At 37.7% G+C, this 18957-nt stretch overlaps 3 protein-coding genes across 8 annotated transcripts in view; 2 read left to right on the top strand and 1 right to left on the bottom strand.

The window, feature by feature from the left end:
- LOC145485001 (katanin p80 WD40 repeat-containing subunit B1-like) overlaps positions 1-18957 on the top strand; it is a 332677-nt gene that overhangs the window by 153512 nt on the left and 160208 nt on the right. The gene's annotated exons all lie outside the window — the stretch shown is intronic.
- Positions 1-18957, bottom strand: part of LOC145485043 (pleckstrin homology domain-containing family A member 2-like) — a 124700-nt gene that overhangs the window by 31298 nt on the left and 74445 nt on the right. For 5 of the 6 annotated variants that reach the window (XR_014049131.1, XM_081463690.1, XM_081463689.1 and 2 more), the window contains exon 4: positions 14356-14436. The exons of the other annotated variant lie outside the window; for it this stretch is intronic. Coding sequence is in view for 4 of the 5 variants with exons in the window: in XM_081463690.1 (XP_081319816.1) it covers positions 14356-14436 (81 nt within the window). In the remaining variant the exon portion in view is untranslated. The remainder of the gene's footprint in view (positions 1-14355; positions 14437-18957) is intronic. 6 annotated transcript variants of the gene reach the window in all.
- LOC145484968 (uncharacterized) lies at positions 1634-9781 on the top strand. Its single transcript, XM_081463597.1, has one exon. The coding sequence runs from the start codon at positions 1634-1636 to the stop codon at positions 3287-3289; it is 1656 nt and encodes a 551-aa protein (XP_081319723.1). The 3' UTR covers positions 3290-9781.

Below are 18957 nucleotides of genomic sequence, written 5' to 3'. Positions count from 1 at the left end.
TTGACCTCGCTCCCAATGTGTGGCTTCATAGCTCAGTTGGTAGAGCATCGCACCGGTATCGCGGAGGTCACGGGTTCGAATCCCGTTGAAGCCCTGATTTTTTTTTCAGGCTTCTTCTTTCCAGTTGCTTAAATTGGAAAATTTACTGCGATGATCACACTTCACTTTCTCTGTGGTCTCAAATAGTTTAGCGATTGCTGTTTCCTGTATATGACAGCTCATGAATAGTTTGTTTTCCTTTATTTGACAGCTCACGAATAGTTTGTTTCAGGACTAGAATTTTAGGTTTCAATTTCAGTTGCAATCAGTGTCAGTATTGTGAAAATTCAATTGTATTCAAGCTTCATTGTATTAGTTCTTCCAAGCCACAGAGATCCATTCTTCAGAATCTACTAATCAACCACAATAAAGATTAAAGAAATCTCTGGTGGTTTGATACATTTGTTGCCTTCTGCACCACAGGGTTAACTCTATTCATCAACTCTACTGTCATCACTCTCCATGCTTTTAGCAAAAGCTTCCTGTGAGTCTAGATCTCCCTCAACCATGTCGTCAAGGTGAAGAACATTAAGAACCTCTTTGTACCCCTTTCAGATGTTCTGCAGCCCAGTGGTTGTTGGCTTTGATTGCATCCCCATATATCTTGTACAATGGTGGTAGGTATGGCAGCTTCAGTTTCACTGTTGGCTTGTGGCTGCATGCTTGGCCTGGGGTATGGGAGCTTTTATCTCTTCTTTACAGCTTTCCACATGTCCACAGCCATGTCAACATCCTCAAAACTAACCGGAGTTCTTTTAGAAGAAGAATACCTTGCCCCATGCCAAACATCTCAGAAAAAGTTGACTTCAGACTCTGTTTTGATGGCGGTTTGTCTTTTTTCCCAACACTCAGTTCACACAACTTGCTTATTGACAACAAATAACGGGCTTAAAACATTGAAGTGACGGGTTTCAGTCACACAGAAAAATCGAACAATGACAATGAGTGGTTAAAAACTAACTTCTAAAGATCATTTTCTGCAAATAAGCAAACAGGTACATGTACAACTCGCAAATTTGTCAAGAAACATGCGAAGAAGCTTTAGGGCCTCACAAGGAATTCTTCTGCTCTTTTCACTCACAAAGAGTCAACAGTTGTCAACATTTTGTCTTACAAATTGTCTGAAGAAGAACTTCACATGAAATTGGGACTAGAGGTCTTTTGCATACTTCGTTACTGGAACCTTGTTTCTTGCCGTTTTCTTTGCATTAGACAGGAAACGCATGCAGTGGGCAGTAATTCTGAGCAGTCGTTGAAATTTGGTCTTATTGTCTGAAATCCCTACGCATTGTGTTATGCGTAGAGTGTCTGGTCACATGTTTAGCTTCAAGTTAATTGACAGATGAGTCCTGTGCTAGAGAGAGAATGTTCTAGATGTTGATTGTCAAACATGAGAGAAAGTAAGAATGTTCAGCAAGATTGTTTAGCTCAATAATTCAAGATTGTACTGAGATTGTGAAGTTATACAGTCCTCAGACGGAATGAAATAAAGATTGTGAAGCTCACAGAGGTGTGAATTTCTACAAAGTGGTCCTTTGAGTCTGATAATCGAACTTGAAGTCAACAAGATTGGCCATGTGTGTGGACTGAAAATATGTCGGTCATGGAAGTCATAGCGAAGAAAGTAAAAGTCAGAACGGCCCACAGAGGCTCTGCTATGAAACTTCTTAATTGTTTGAAAGACAGGCTGAGTGATGAAGAGAATCCAGTGGAGAAATTCTGGTTGAAAGAATCAATTCAGTCAATGCGACTGAAGATAGTGTTGCTCAAAACATTGGATGACCAAATAATTGAACTTATTGCAAGTGAAACGACTGGGGGTGTCGAAAAGCGTATCAAGAAAGAAATTAAGAATGGTGATTCAGTGAGGGCCGAATTGAACAATGTTGTGATGAGAATGGAAGAAGTGATGAGTAAATTTGATCGGCCGCTGCCGATAGTTCAGCCAAATACCACACTGGCAACTCAAGTTCATTCAAACATGGCGTCAGGAATCCCTCAGCAAAGCAAGGCGAAAGTAAGACTTCCCAAACTTGAAGTAAGGAAATTCAATGGGAGGGTCCAAGAATGGCAAGAATTCTGGGACGCCTTCGAAAGCGCCATTGACCAAAACGAAAGCCTCACAGCCGTAGACAAATTCGCCTACTTGCAAAGCTTAGTCACTGAACCAGCCAGATCAACCATTGTGGGATTCTCCTTGACAGCAGTGAACTATATGGCTGCTGTCAATGTTTTGAAGAAAAAGTATGGAAAGGAAACTGCCATACAGCGTGCTCATGTGAATGACTTGCTAAATTTAGCGCTGGTGTTCAGCGATAAAGATACGACTTGTTTGATGAAACTATACGACAGCTGCAGCGTTCATTTTAGAGGTCTCAAGGCACTCGGAGTGCAGGATAAGCCAGCAGTCAGTGGATTGAAAGTTACACCAGAGGCTAACCCTACCACTACTAGCCCCAGTAGTTTTCATGTTGGTGCCACAGATCGTGTAGCCCTACAGACTGCCCGTGCAGTCATCACCGGGAAGAGTCAGCCACAGAGGGTTAGAGTTTTATTTGACACCGGCAGCCATCGTTCCTTTGTCACAGCCAGAGTTGCTCAGCTTGCGTGGCTTCCTGTAACCAGGCAAGACTGGCTTACAATAAGTACATTTGGGCAACGCTCAAAGGATATGAAGCTAAGGGATGTCATCCAAGTCAAGGTGAGTCCTATAGCGGGGGAGAGCATCATTAACATGGAGGCATACGTAGTTCCAGAAATTTCTAGTATACCAAATACCCATGTAGAATTAGTAAAATCTGATTACCCCAACTTGAGAGGGCCGTGGTTCTCTGATGTGAGTGAGGGAAGGGATGAGATGGTCATAGATGTATTGGACAGGGCTGACTATTTGTGGCATTTTCAGAAAGGGTGCACAATCAGGGGCAATTTTGATGAACCGGTTGCTGTAGAAACAAAGTTGGGGTGGGTCTTGTCAGGACCCATGAAGGGCCAAGACACATGCAGTGATGTACACTTCACCCAAGTAAACTTCATTGCCAGCTCTGTTGAAGAGAAGGAAAGTCTAGAAGATGTGCAAAGATTGTGGGATCTGGAGTCACTGGGTATTAGAGAGATTACCGACCAGGTTCATGAGTCATTTGAGAATACCATCTCATTCAATGGGTCCAGGTACTCAGTTTGCTTACCTTGGAAGGAGGGGTACCCAGAACTGCCCATTAACTATGGGATACTGAAAAGGCCTTTTTAAATGTGGAAGTTGACTCAGAGGGTAGAGATTGTCTGCACTTCTTGTGGGTGGAAAAACACCCCTATTTGTTCCAAGTTGTTGTCTACAGGTTTTGTAGGGTTGTATTTGGACTGAATGCATCACCCTTTCTGTTGAATGCTACATTTTGACATCATGTCAAAAGGTATGAAATTTCTGACCCAAGGTTTGTAGCAAGGTTGTTGGATTCATTTTATGTTGATGATTTTGTTGATGGTGGAGCAACAAAACAAGAAAGTATGGTAGTAGAGTATCGTATCGTATCGTAGAGTGGCAGCTTTGGATGCTGCTAGAAGGGTAAGCCGCCTGGCAAATCAGGAAAACGAGTGACCTTGTTGCTCTATTCTTGACTCATACGAGTCAAGAGGGGGGAGAGAGTCCGAAATCTGTAGTTGGCATTATGCATTGCATTACACATAGTGTCTGGTCACATGTTTAGCTTCAAGTTAATTGACAGATGAGTCATATGCTAGAGAGAGAGAATGTTCTAGATGTTGATCGTCGAACGTGAGAGAAAGTAAGAATGTTCAGGAAGAATGTTTACCTCAATAGTTCAAGATTGTACCATAAAACCACCGCACCTAAACAAAAAGCACCTTTTTTCACAAAATTTGAACTTCTTCACCACGGTCTTAAAAGACATCTTGCGGACATTGGCAAAGCCAATGAAGTAAGAAGTGAAATACAACATTTGGCAACCACTTATGTCAACTTTGTTCAAGACTTCACTAAATGACTTCAAAGAAACTTAAAATACTGAAGAAACTCAAAAAGAACAAAGATGTCATTATCCTAAGACCTGATAAAGTTAATGGCATTGTAGTACTTGATAAGGTGGTCTACAATAGTGCAATTAGTGATTTGTTGAATGACATGACATGACACTGGTTCTCAACTATAAGGCCAAAGATTCTAGATCAACTGTTCCTCCTTTTAGTGGAGCTCTGTTTGGGCCACCAAGCGGAACACTATAACTATAGGAACAGAACCACATGTATGCATAGAAATAGAAACCCATGCAACTCTTTTTCCATGGTCAACATGGCTAGCAGCACGGATTGCAGGTGCGTGCGCCCAACGACAACAATGTCATGCAACATGGTGGCCATACTCCAGCTAATACCAAGTCTTAGTTTACAGCATACGTCTTTGATATTTGACACCCATGTTATGGTCAATTGACACCTGTCAAAACAAGGTATCTGCTGACCAGAATCACGTGACCAGATCATGGGCTCAAATTTTTGTTTTTTGCTATTTTAATTGCATGAAATGTCTCAGAGCAAAAGCTGTAAAAACGCTCTTTAAAAAATGCTCTGTACCCTTTCGATATCTGAAGGTCTTATCCTGTCCATTTGATGCTGATACAAAAGCACACAAAGGAAAGGTTAAGATAAAGGTTGAAGTTCAATCAACCAAAAAAGGTAACTTTGTTCAAGGAATCAACACTATAAACTCCATTCTCATTACTCTTCCACTGGTGTTGGAGTCTCCATCCTTTGAAGACATGTTGTGCAGTCTTATGCATATGCAAACGCTCCATTTGCCTTGCAAACTTTTCAACTACGGTACAGTGGGATGTGGTTACTGTAGTGGTGTTTCATTTAATTTGACAATGCTCATTTTTTGCAATGGAAAATTGCTTAGGAGTAGACAGTAAAAGTCCCTTGATGTAGAGAAAGAAGAACACAGTCTGATGATAAAAGGAAAGTCTGGTCAGTTATTACTTGATCAAGACTGTTGGATTTTAGCATTAGGGATTGAATAAAAAATATTGGACTTCTCCCAGCCTAAATTGTATAAGATGACTTGGTTTGTTCACAACTGGGACGGTCATAAAACATCGTAAGTCAATTTCGCCCCATAAGTATTTTATCATCTGCATATAGTTATTTACAATTTTCCATCTGCGGTTTGTCATCTGCATTTTGTCATCCCCATTTTTCCGTCCACATTTTGCCATCTGCATTTTATTATCCGCATTTTGCCATCCACATTTTTTCAACTGCCATCCAGTCTGCATTTTACTGAGACCCAGAAAGATGTTAGGGTAAACATTTCCCATCATAATAAACTTGCACGCACAAAACTTAGTGCAAAACTTTGCGATTTAATGATTTCTTGAATGAGAAGCATTACTTTTAATGAATATTTTATCTTTGTTTCCTGTACAAATACAAGTTAAAGAATTCCTATTTACAAGCCATGACTGTTCATGATTAAAACAGAAATTTCAGCAATTTGCATTTTGCTCAGCAGTAATTTGAGGGTGGCAAAGGGTTTTTGTGTGACACGTGATTGCCCCAAAATTAGCAGCGTGACACGTGATTCAGACCAAATTAGCCATGTGACTCAGGACAGGACATCATAACGTGATGTGTGATTTGCTGTTTTACAAGCACATGATGCGTGATCTACGAATTAGATTTCTGTGATAAGTGAATGTTCTTTGAACTAGAAGGATACCATTCATTCAAAGTAAAAAGACCAATAAATCATGGCAGAGAGGTGACACCTTTTACTGGTCTTTTTCTTCCTTTTCTTGACCTCTGATGTCTTTAATCTTCATGGATCTTCATTGTACTATAGGTCCAAATAATTGTGACACAATAGAAATACGTCAATTGAAAATAGTTAAAACTTTGCAAGAGAACTATGAGCTTTAGTAATATTTTTGTCCATTTTGTCAAATGATCATTTTTGGCAGTGCATCAGACCATATCCGAATCCAGCTATCGATCGAATAAAAGGTCTGAAAGAATATTGTTCCGAACAGCTAAAACAATAAGAGATGTGAGAGTTTGGTGTCATTTTATGCCACTTGAGAAGACAGTAATGAGTAAGCAATACACCACTTAATGTGTACCAATTCATGAAAGTCGTCATAAAAACCTAACTGAATTCAAAAGCCATGTTATGTCTTTCACAGACATAAAAACTTTGCTGTACAGAAAGGGTTTGCAGGAGTAAAGCTTTGACACAAATATTGCCAATATTATATCAATCAAAAACATGGCAAAGGTGACGTAGAAGTCTTCTCACTTCGTATTCAAGATCTCTGCCAACTCAGGCTCCCCATTGTGTGATAGGGGAAGGAAAATAAAAACAGGTGGACAGAGATAGCCGAGAGTGGTCTTGAGAGGGAAAAATCCCATCCCGCTAGGCTCGCTTTGCTTTTTTTTTGCGCTCATCGGAAGCCAGATGGTCCCAACTATGCCACCCTCTAATTTGATACTCTCCTGATACAGCAAACATCTTCAATTTGCATATCCTGAAATTATACAAACGTAAATGTCATTCACTTTTTCACTTCAATTTGGCCAAGTTTTCTTTTTGCCACTTTGTTTTGATTTAATTTCCTGTCGTGTACTTTATTAGTTGACTTTTCGGTGTAAATATAAAAGAGCAGCTAGTTCAATCAAACTGGAAACTGCACATTTGCCCATGCCATCGACAAGTTTTCTATTCATTTTAGTCTCCAAATGAGTTTTTCAAGTTAAACACCACTGGACTTAAATAAATTTATTTAGATATCCATTCCATTATTTATATAAATATAATTTCCCACATCCATTACCTGCTGATAATTTCAAGAGATGAAAAATGTGATACCGAGTAAATGCATTGTGTCTATGATACAGGCAACAAATGCAAAGAATCGTTGATGCACTTGTAATATTTCGATACAATTTTATATCATCTTCAGACTAAGGTGACATACAGTTAGCGGAGATTTAAATACTGCAAGATGGTAAAACAGCATTGGCATGTGAAAATACAAAACAAAGACGATACTATCAAGAGAATAGGCATGGTTCCCTACTGGCTTTTAAACCAGTGTTCAAGTATGGTGCTGAACGCTTGATATGGTAAGCTTCTCTATAGAGTAATAGATTCCAATTATCATCGCTATTATGTTTGTGCTACCATGCACGGTTTGGGTGAGAAATTCTTTGTTCATTGCAGTAGGTGGGTTTTTCTCATTGATAAAAATGTCTGGTAAGTTTTATAAGCCTTGTATGTGTTGGATCTGATCACAATCACGCAGATGTTTATATATACCACTTCCTTTGTCAGTGAGCGCGTGTTCTTGTGTGCGGACAAGCAGAGTTCTGTTTGTTTTGCTGATGTGCGAAGAATTGCAGCTGGGGCAAATGAATTCATATACAACATTTGATTGGCTTTAGGGACTGTTCATTTTTTATGAGCTAAGGGGGGCTAGTGGGATTTGGGGGGAAGCATGCAAAAAAAAAATGGCTTTCAAGGGGGGCCATCCCAAAAAAATAAGGGAAAAAGGGGGTTCACGTGAAATATTTTAGTAAAACTTTGAAATGGCATGTTTTAATATTAAAGAAAATTGTTATAGAACAAACATAGTACGTGGAAACTCTCCTTCTGCTTTAAAATAACATTGGACATTGTTTTCAGTCCGCTTCCTCTTTCTTTCATTTGACTGTCTGCAGTTTTCTTTTTTCCTTCTCCTTTTGTTGATGTGCTGTTAGTGTATGCCCTTGAATATGCTGTCATAACTTCTCTTCATAAGCTATAACTACAAGATCCGGAATTGACTTCTCTTTCTTTTGATTTGTGTTTTTTAATAAACAGCTCTCTGCAGTGTAGGGATTGTAAATTTAACAAATTGACATCAGTTTTTTATTGGTCTGTCCTCAAATTGATGATAAATTGCATCATAACATTGTTAAAATGGCTGGGGAACCACGATACATACATTTTATTTGAGACAGAGGATCGAGTATTATAAGAATGAATATCAGAAATATCCTGAAAGAGAGCTTTCTTTTTTACGAGCCGCAGGCGAGTAGTTCTGCAGTAAACTTTGACAATGTTATGACAAGATTTCTCCTCAATAAGAGGACAGACGCACAAAAAACTGATGCCAATTTGTTTTTTACAATAACAGGACCCAAAAGAGGTCAAATGCCGGGAATAAATGAGGGGAAAACTTGCCGTAAACTTGCCCTAAACAAAGCTAAGTGAATTTTATTCAAAATGACATGAACATTGTCAATAGCTTTTCTCGCTTTTTGATTGGCTACTTAAGAAAGTCAATAAAATCCCATTGGTTAAAAAGTTGACAGTTTGACAGCTGAATGTTGAACTGTTGAAAGCTTGCATAAATTGAAATTTTATCTGTTTGTACTCTTATGGATAAAAATGAGCCAATCAACGCCAGAGAAATTAGACAGTTATTGTAAAAATTGTCCTCATAGTGAGCACAATAACGTGACGTAGGGAAATCAATAAACAATAGTCTCCATTTGGCACAAAAATATGCTAGGATATTTGTCTGCTGACATTATCTGTTTTAAGAAGCGAACAGATAATGAGCTTTAAGGAACAGATACTGTCCAAGGACAAACATGCGAGCATATTTTCATGCCAAATGGAAGCTATTATCCTTCAAGAATTTTTCACAATGCACGTGGGGAATATTGGGGAATATTCTTGGATATTCCCCAGTTTCAGCTGGGGAATATTTGGTCATGTGACCCATTTAGACCAATCATGCACTAGAGAAAATATTTGATGGATTATAATAGAGAATATTAAAAATGGTAAAATCTTGAGAGAGGGTTAATTTTTTGGGGGGGTCATCCGAAAAAATGACTGCTTGTAGGGGGCCATGTAAAAAAATTAGTAAGCTGAGGGGTGGTCATGCAATTTTTTCATGATGCTTCCCAAATTCCACCAGCCCCCACCTCCCTCATAAAAAATGAACGGTCCCTAATGGCAGAGTTTTGCCTTTAGTGCTTGTGAAGAAACATAATTCTGTGGTCTTCTGTTTTATTTGGAGATGTCTTGTCGACCTAAATGTGGACATATATTCACTTTCCAACTTCAAAGATCTTTATTGGATAATACGGGCAGATTTGTAGATAAAACAGATAGTCATGGAAAACAGACCTTTGATAACAGATCTTTCTTTGATAACCACAAAATTGGCAATTCACTCGAACTGAAGAGGTCCAGGTTTCTGGCAATTAAACACGTCTCTTTTACAGGAAGAAGGGTATGTAAATCAACTCAAAAAAGCAATTGAAGCTGTCCAAGAGGAATATCAAGAGGATAATTCTGTTAGCACTGCCCTAATTTGGGAGATGATCAAACTAAAACTTAGAGAACAATCTATGATGTATGCAAAAACGAAAAAAAACCAACATGTCAAGGATGGCAAGAAGAATTAGAAAAGACTATAAATTGGCTGCAAAAGAAAATTGATTGTAGCTCAAGGGACAAATCTCGACAGCAAGAAATGCATAGAGAATTAGAGAAAAAGCAGAGAGAACCTGAACAAATAATAGAACATAAAACTAAAGGCACAATCTTAAGGTCGAAATGCAGATGGTATAACAAGGGGAAAAGAATACGAAGTATTTTTCAAACCTTGAAAAAAGGCATTGTAAAAACAGCGTAATCAGCCCATTAAAGATCAATGACAACAAATTTGTCACATCTGATAAACACATTTTGAATACTTGTAAATCCTTTTATAAAAATATTTATAGTTCTAAATTTCATTGTGGTGATTGCAATGAAACTCTAAACTCTAAGACGAATCACAAGATGCTAACTCCGGAGGACAAAGAAAAATGCGAGGGCTCTTAACTAAGGAGGAATGTTTACAAGCTCTAAAAGACATGAGCCTCAACAAAACGTCAGGTTCTGATGGGCTGCCTATGGAATTTTACAAGGTATCGTCTTTTAAATGCCCTTACTTATGCCCACCGTAATGGACAACTATCAGTGAGTCCAAAACGGAGAGTAATAAAATCAATACCCAAAAAAGATGCAGAGCTGTACTATGTAAAAAACCGGCGAGCGATAACCCTTTTGAACTGTTACTACAAAATAGTAGCAAAAGGTATTGCAAACCATCCCAGAAATGTAATCCCCAAGATTATCAATGACGATCAGACTGGCTTTCTCAAGGGCAGATTCATTGGTGAAAATATAAGATTACTTGATGGCATAACAAATCACACTGAGACTTAAACAACATTCCCGGCTTATTGCTGTTTTTAACCTTCGAAAAAGCCTTCGACACAGTGGAATGGCCTTCCATTTGGAAAACACTGGACTCGTTTTTTTCGGACCATCCATTACAAATTGGATCATGCTTTGCTATCAGAATATAGAAAGTTGTTTTAAATAATGGGTGGGCAAGTAATTTCTTTGCACTTGAAAGGGGTGTCAGGCAAGGCTTCCCCCTTTCATCTTTTTGCTCTTTGCAGAAATATTAGAGGAAAGAATTAGGACAAACAAAGATATAGAGGGAATTTCTATCAAAGCAAATGAAATTAGAATTAGCCAATATGCTGACGACACCACACTTATCCTTATGGTTCAGAAAAATCTCTTATGGTCGCTCTGCATGATTTAGCACTGCTTAGCACTATATCTGGCCTGACACTACCAAGAAAACAGAGGTACTTTGGATAGGCTCTTAAATGTACACTGGCCGTTAAGATCAGCTCAGTCCCGAAATTCAAAAGACAAAGACAAAGTAAAGTCTTTCGGTGTGCAGATATCAACAAACCCAACAATAAGTATAAATAACAATTACAGAGAAAAATTAGTTTAAGCTTCTTCACAGACGTTTGGCAACAATTTCCTAAATAAAATAGGTTTAAGACCAGATGATTTTTGTACTTTTTTGTAGAGATGAGATGCATCTCTTATCCACGTTTTCTGGTCTTGTAGGAAGACCATACTTTTCTGGAAAAACTTTCAAGATTGGTTAGTTAAAAATCTCATGTCGTTGAAACCTAACAGCTCTCTGTCATCGGCTGCAGTTCTTGGTCAAAGAACCAATTTCTTTTCTAACACAAAACAATACTTCTATTTCCTGGTTGCAAGATATTACATTTGGACCTGCAAGACGCGTGAAACAACCCCTAACGTAGAAGGTTTTCCAAGCTTTCTATCTATCTTCAGTCTTATGGAAAATAATCCCTAAACCCCCATAAACGGATTTTGTAACAAACTAGACAGAAGCCATGTGAGTTCTTTTTTTCCAAGTTTTGACGAACTTACTGTTGACTCAAATATTTCCTTCCTTTCTTTCAAGTACAATGAATATACATGTAGTTTTAACAGTAAGTAACAGTAACAAGTATATCGCACCATTGCATGTCTTGTGAGCAGCACTAGCCAATTTACATTAGCTCTTTTTCTATACAAGATTTGTTAATACTGTTAATTAACTAAAAGGAAAGTTTTTGTATTAATAATGCATGTTAGTGTGAATAATGTAATATTGTCAGTAATGTAGTATTTAGTATTGTATTTGATGTAATATGAAAGTAATGTAGTATTAATTGTAAAGTTATTGTGAGTAATGAAGTATTGTAAAAATGAATAATTGTAATGTCTGTATTGTGATGCAAAAAAATAGGTTTAGATACTCCAGCATATCTGCCTCTTATTATTTACTAGTCTAAGATTCTTGTTATTGTTTAAGGTTGGAAGTAAGTAAGTAAAGTTTTTGTAATTATTTAATATTGTTAATTAGATTGTACTAAGTCCTCAGTAAATAATTAATTAAAAATACTCAATTAAGTTTATTCTTCATTTCCCTACCCACCTTGTACAGTGGTTTGAGCGTTCATTTATCAAGCAGCGAAGGACTGGAACAGCCTCCCACGTAAATTAAAAGACACACATGTTTTATCTATTTTTAAAGCAAAACTGAAAACTTCTTTGAATGATTTTAGCTAATTTTAATCTTTAGAATTTTAACTTTTTAACTAATATGAACTCTTTTTACTCTTATTTATTTTAGCTTGTAGTAATTTATTAGGTAACTCTTATTTATGTCATTTTAGGTGATTTTTATTTGGGAGGGCTCCACTGAAAACCGCCTTTGGCGAGTTGGATTCCCTCACTAAATATTATTATTATTATTATTATTATTATTATTATTATTATTGTTAAAGATTTGCACAGCTATTGATGATATTGAAGCTGGTTTCGTCATTGGCTCCGGGCAACAACAAGTTGCCTAGGGAAGCCAAGAAACACCCCTTGTTTGCTTTTTCTCTTCTTTCTACATCTCCCGCACCTTTGTAAGAATTCTTGCCGACCCCAGCAATGCACATCTCTGGATCAGTCCAACAGGAATGCCCACCTCAATGGCTCTCAGATTGTCATTCAATCTCAGTGGTAATGATCCCAATGCTCCCACTATCACTGGAATAACCTTTGTCCTCACACCCCACATTTTTCGAACTTCTCTTGCTAGATCTTGATACTTTTCAACTTTTTCATCTTCCTGCTCTCTCACCCCATTATCCTCTGGAATTGCCACATCTATAATCTGACAGCTCTTGTTTCTCTTGTCAATGATCACCAAATCCGGTCTCCTAGCCCCTATTTCATGGTCTGTTTGCACACTGAAGTCCCATTGAAGTTTGTAATCCTCATTTTCAAGCACACTGTCTGGAACATGGTCATACCATCTCTCCTTTTATTCAAACCCACATTTTCCTGACAGGTCCCAATGGATTGCTCTAGCCACATTATCATGTCCTCCTTTTGTATTCTTTTTGTGCCAGTTTCGAGCGCGAACTTACAATATGGCTAATGGTCTCGTTACTCTGCTTACAGATTCTACATATTATTATTATTATTATTAATGCAAAAGTACTTTGAATTAAAGGACATAATTGTTAAAGAGGAATGCATCAATTCCTGTCCCTGTGTTTATGGTGGTAAACCAACAGGGCAAGTTATGATACTAACACCTATGCAACAAACAATTTATTGATGGAGCCCATAGAACAATCACAGGAGGTAAAAATGGGTGTTAGCAAATTCCCTGACAACATGCACAAGGTGAATAATAGTTTGTAACAAGCATATGTTGAGTTGAGTGAAGTATGGCTAGGAGTCTGCCCAGTGGGAGCAAACATTAAGCCACTGACAAAACAAACTCAGAGGAAATTATGAATTTAGATCACCCTAGACTGCCCAATTAACTATGCAAGCTAGCATATAACTGGGTATATAATACTCATTATCTTCAACCAGAGGTTGGTTAAGTTATGCCAGAACAAGGGTGTCAGTACATTGCTTTATAAATGCATCAATGCTTTTGTATTGGGTATTCTGAACCTCCAGTGGGTGATAGACTTAGTAATGTGCCTGCTCATGTGGCTTTGTTTCGTTGCAATGTTTGAAAATGGTATGCGCTGAATCCATGCTGGAGCTAACAAATTTTAAAAGCTGCATAGAGTTGCTATTGTTTTGGAAATTCTTAGGATGATTTCTCATGGATTTGATAGTTTCAAGAACATAAATATTTGAATAGAATCAAAGGTTATTAAGGGAACAAATTAAAAATGACTTACAAATAAGATAACCCACTGTTGTTTAAAGTTGAATGACGGAAATTAGTATAATAGGACAATCACATGACTTTTGGAGGGCATACAGTTTATTTGTGGCCTGAGTTGCATCATTTGTGCCCGAGCAGAGTGAGCGCACAAATGATGCTACGCGGGACACAAATAAACTATAGGTCTGACAAAAGTCATTTGATTATCATTATTATCAATACACAAGGCCAAATCGTACAAATTCATTTAAATTATTAAGAAAAAATGTTTAAAAGAGATGTAACATGAAACTATGATGAGGAAAGTTGTTGCTATAATATGATTAGCTGAACAAGAGCCAATTAAACTTCCTCTCTGTTTACATTAAAAGTGAAATATAATACAGTTTTAAAAAGATTAGTAACAATGATTAGCAAAAATCAAATGACTGCCTTGTAAGCTCCTGCCATCCCTCTCTGGAATTTCAGAATTTCTCATCCCCCAACTCTATTCTATGGTCACATACCAGACAACCTATCTGTATTGAACTTAACGTCTGTGGGGTTACCAGCAAACAGGCATTTCAATGACAGCAGGCCTAGTTACTAGAAGCAAGAGGAACTTAAAAGTAAAGATGGTCAAAACAATGTGATAACCTTTGTTACAGCATTTTATAACAGTGAATATCAAAAGAAGAAACGTCATCCATACCTGCTGGCCCTGCTGCTCATCTAGCGTACATTGATCTGTATAACTAGGCATTAAAGCTTTCATCCAAGATACCATTTCCTCCTACGAACAAAAGCCTATATTACTCAACCTCACATAAGCTACATTTAGGTTGACTTCATGGTATATTACCAGCATTGTAACTAACTTATTATGTTAATAACCTGCTTTCTCTTGATGAATGTCATTTACTAACCAATCCTTTCTTTTTTAAGTCTTCTGGAATCCTTACTCTCTCTTTGAAAAAAAAAGTTTGCTGTGTGAACACATGCAACCTAACACTTGGTTTTCATACAATAGAGGTAACAATAATTTGATCCATGATCAAAATGCTCTGCTTGAAATGGTTTTGGGAGTGTAGGTGAGTTGTGTAGGTATGCAATTGGAACTATTTCAGATTTCAGATGGATGCTATTAAGAAACAATACGACCAATAAAATTAACCAAATTTCAGATCTATGCCTCTAATACTCAAGCTAGAAAAAATTATCTGTTAAAGTGTAGAGCATGTATGGGAATGCTATTAAAGAAAATGCAAATGATACTGTATGGCCATATTCACATAATTTGTGTGTTCTGTTTGCTGCTTTTTTATTCTGATTTGCTTTTGGTTTAGATCTTGTCTTATAAGGGGCAAGCACAGGGCAAAATGACCGGCTGTAAGAACAATTATTGTTGTGAGATTATGCAATATTACTGTGTAACCTCATGTAGTCATCGGTCCTGTTGAAGGTTTAAGGATTTTATGAAACCTGAGAATCTCTCCCCTGATAAGTGTTAATAGCTAATGAAGATAGTGAAAACTCGCCTGATGAGAATTAATAGTTCATGAAGATAGTGAAAACTCAAGACGAAATTGCATTGTCGCATTTACAAAGCGGCAGACAAGATGATATTTAAGTTGTAAACTGCATTTGCTTCTAGTCAAATCCCTTCTAAACGGCCCAAACAGACCCAGGAGCACAGGTAAATAACAGTCCATTTATTTTGTAAATGATTATGTTATTGCTGATACAGTGTTCGCATCCCCTGCGCTTTGGGTGAGCAAGAAGATTTTCATGAACGCAAATCAAATGAGAGCTTTAAAGCTGCCTCCAGGCCAAAATTTAAGCTTGTTCTTTTGTTTTTTAAGCAGTGATGCAATGAATAAAATCCCAACTTGCGATGTTGCAGTGATCTCAAACCCTTTAGTGTGCGATATTTGTTTTTCATGCCACGGTGTTCGCTAAAATAAAGTTATTTGCAGTGCTGTGGTTTCTTGTTTGACCTTTCTCAAACCTAAATTTAGCATCAAAACTTTGTTAATCCCATGCTAATTTATCATGAGCACGTACCATTGTTTTCAACAAAATATACACACCATCGCTGCCTAGTTAAACTTCAATATGCTTCAGCTGCCAATCCGAAGCTGTTTTCATTAATACATAAGTTGACAAGTAACTTTACCTATGCTACAATGCACCCAGAGCTGGACCAAGTTTGTTATTGACTGCGTAGCTTTTTTAGCTGATTTATAGGCAATGAAAAGGGTTGTAATGTGTTCATTTCATGGAAAACAGTTAATGCTGCCCGAGACAATAGAAAGTTAACGAAGGTAAACGTTTGATTTACCCTGTGATCAACCATGGTTTAGGTCGGTAACCAAGGTTGAGATGATAGATATATCAAGTCCACTTGCAGTCGCATGGTATCTTGCACCCTGTAGTGTCCAGATTGCGTCAATCTCATTTGGTTGCATTTTTGACAACATTTGTTTTCATGGTAAAAAAAGTACGCCAAATCTGCACCAGCCACTCGGACAATATATTCGAATGTTCCGCTAGATAGTCTGAAGTTCTCTTTCAACCATTTTTCAACAAAATTTCCGTGCGAAAGAGTTTCAAACCAGAATTGGTTAGCAAAGTCATCAAAAGTGCTTCCTCTCTGAGCGATTTCTGAAAGTTGCACATTTAACTAGAGAATGTTTGTGTGTAAACAAATACTTAGAAAGAATGTTCAGCCAGTTAATCAGCCTAGGGAATAACAGTTTATTTATTTTACATGGATGTAAATAATTGTTGTTTGGGTCCTCTGTGGTCTGAGTTCATTGACGGAAAATTAAATGTAACAAACAGAACTTAGCATTAACGCAGAGCCTGAATTAGGAAATTTTGAAAACCAAAGCAAATTTCCCTTTGGGAGAGTGAGAAGATTTTCATGAATGCAAATCGAATGGAAGCTTTAAAATTGCTTACAGGCCAAAATTTAAGCTTGTTCTTTTGTTTATGTTTGAATTCATGCTGACTTAAAGTCAAAACATGACATAACAGTCATGCAAATCTCATGGAATTCTTTTCTCGAGGAAAAGAAATGTATTCTGTAACTTCTTTGATCTACTTGGTAATGGTTGCCTTCACTGTGCAAAGTTCAAGGGATTTTTCATGTCACATTCCTTCGTTGTCCTGGGTCACATTACATGTAGGTTGCCTGTCTTGATCGTGCATGGTTGATTATTCACTCGAATTCGTGGCCATAATTTCCTTTCAGTTGAGCCTTGGTAAACTTGAGTGGCAGTTATCTTCGAACTAATGTAGACATCATACCGAGAGGTGATTTTAAAATTGCTCACTTTGATTTAGAGGTAATTTCTAGAATGCATCTGGTTGAAGCATGTGGTGTTCAACTAAAAAGCAATAGGTTACAATAATTCTAAGAAAAGGTGGCAAACAGAATTAAAAAGATAAAGACAAACCTAAAGATATTTCCTCCTTTCGATGTGCATTGATTGCTGCATGATATAATACGTACTGAACAGAAGTCTTACGCCACGAATCACATGTATTTTACATGTATATATTTTAATTAACATATTTTAATGTAGTAGTGTACACGACCCCACAAGCTTTGTAACTTTGATTCTTACTGTGTTGAAATAAAGGTTTTGTTTATATGTTTATGTTATGATCAATGAGTTAAATTTTAAATCAAGTGTAACACACATAGGGGAAATGTCATGCCTGTTTGAATCCTACCTTAGCGTGAACTGAAAGCATTTAAACTTAGTTGAGTGATTCAAACAGAAAAACTTGAGTAATATATAGTCACTAAAGCCATTGGAAATGGATCATCACAATGAAGTCAATAAAGAAACAACTGTTCTCTGACGTTACTTGTAAACAAACTTCTTGGTTGAGGACATAGACTGCATGCAGTCTCTCTTTTGCTTGAAAATCCATGGAGAAGAACGCAACACACGCGAGAGGTGGGTCGTGAGTGTGCAAGCATGATATGCGAAGTCGCGAGCTGCCAACACTACTTGCAGCTGGCATGTCAAACTCACAGTCACACTTGTTTTGCTTTCTTCATTGCGTTCTTCCCCATGGATTTCCGAGCAAAAGAGAGACTGCTCACAGTCTATTGAGGACATCAAGATCAACAATGTTAAGCTGCTCTTGAGGAGTCTAGGAGCCTCTAGAAGAATGATCTTGTTGTTGGGACAATCCAGGACTGCGGCCTTGGTTTTCAGCCTGACTCTCCTCGCAAGCCCGTCTCTCTTGTTTCTGCCTGGTTTGACCATCTAGGAGAAAGTTTTTCTCATAAAGAAGTAAGTTCAGTTCAAAATGTCACGCCTGCCTGTGAAAACCAATTGCCTTCTTGCTTTTTTGCCTCGTGTCACTTAGACACGAGGTTATGTTGTGAGTTTGGTAAGTTCCTGTGTAAGACATTCCTTAGTGCAACCATTCTTTGCATTCCTAATGTAAGATTCCTGTGAAGGGCTGTAGATACCTGTAGATACCTGTAGATAGGTAGATAGATATGGTTCAGGCAACTTGCAGGTTAATCAATTTTGGCTACGTAAGACGGGTATAAAACAGGCCACGAATTGATGCCATTTGGAACTATTGATTTTAGAAATACCAGATTCAACCATGCTGTACAGATTCAAGACACCTTATTTATTTATTCATTTATTTATTTATTTTAAGGGGACTGGGATATAGACATGGAGACTCAAGCATTTGTAGCTATTTGTGACAGGCTGTTTTTAGCATTTTATTGTGTTAGTGCCTGAGCCCTCTGTTCACACAACTTGCTTGTGTTTAACTCAAATTTGACAACAAATATCAGGCTTAAAACTTTGAAGTGATGGGTTTCAGTCTCACAGAAAAATCTAAAGATGACAATGAGTGGATTAAACACTAACCTCTCAAATGCATTTTCTGTGAATAAGCATACCAGTATGACTCACAAAAATTAATTGTTAGGTCCATGATCAATATCTCACTGTATATATACCAAAAACCTAAATGACACACATATATAGTGAGGGTTCTGGTGCAGCGCTCACGCACACAGTGCAAGCGTAACGCAACTCCTCATCTCAAGATTCGGAGTTGTGTTACGCTTGCACTGTGTGCGTTCGCTTGCGACCAGAACCCTCACTATATATATGTGTGTGTGCGAGAACAGCAGTTGTCGAAACCAAATTTTCGACAACCAATTTTCGACAAGGACACAGTGTTGCGTGAGTGCTGTACCAGATATGTATGTGTATGTAACACAACAGCACAGCAGTAAAATTTGGCGAAATAGCGGGTCCAGCAA

The sequence above is a fragment of the Orbicella franksi genome, chromosome 4 (genome assembly GCF_964199315.1).
Source record: "Orbicella franksi chromosome 4, jaOrbFran1.1, whole genome shotgun sequence".
NCBI lineage: Eukaryota > Metazoa > Cnidaria > Anthozoa > Scleractinia > Merulinidae > Orbicella > Orbicella franksi.
This window is presented reverse-complemented; position numbering and strand designations above follow the sequence as displayed.

What these genes read in the sequence shown, in the direction of transcription:
- LOC145484968 (XM_081463597.1), top strand. Translation starts at nt 1,634, where the DNA reads ATGTCGGTCATGGAAGTCATAGCGAAGAAAGTAAAAGTCAGAACGGCC.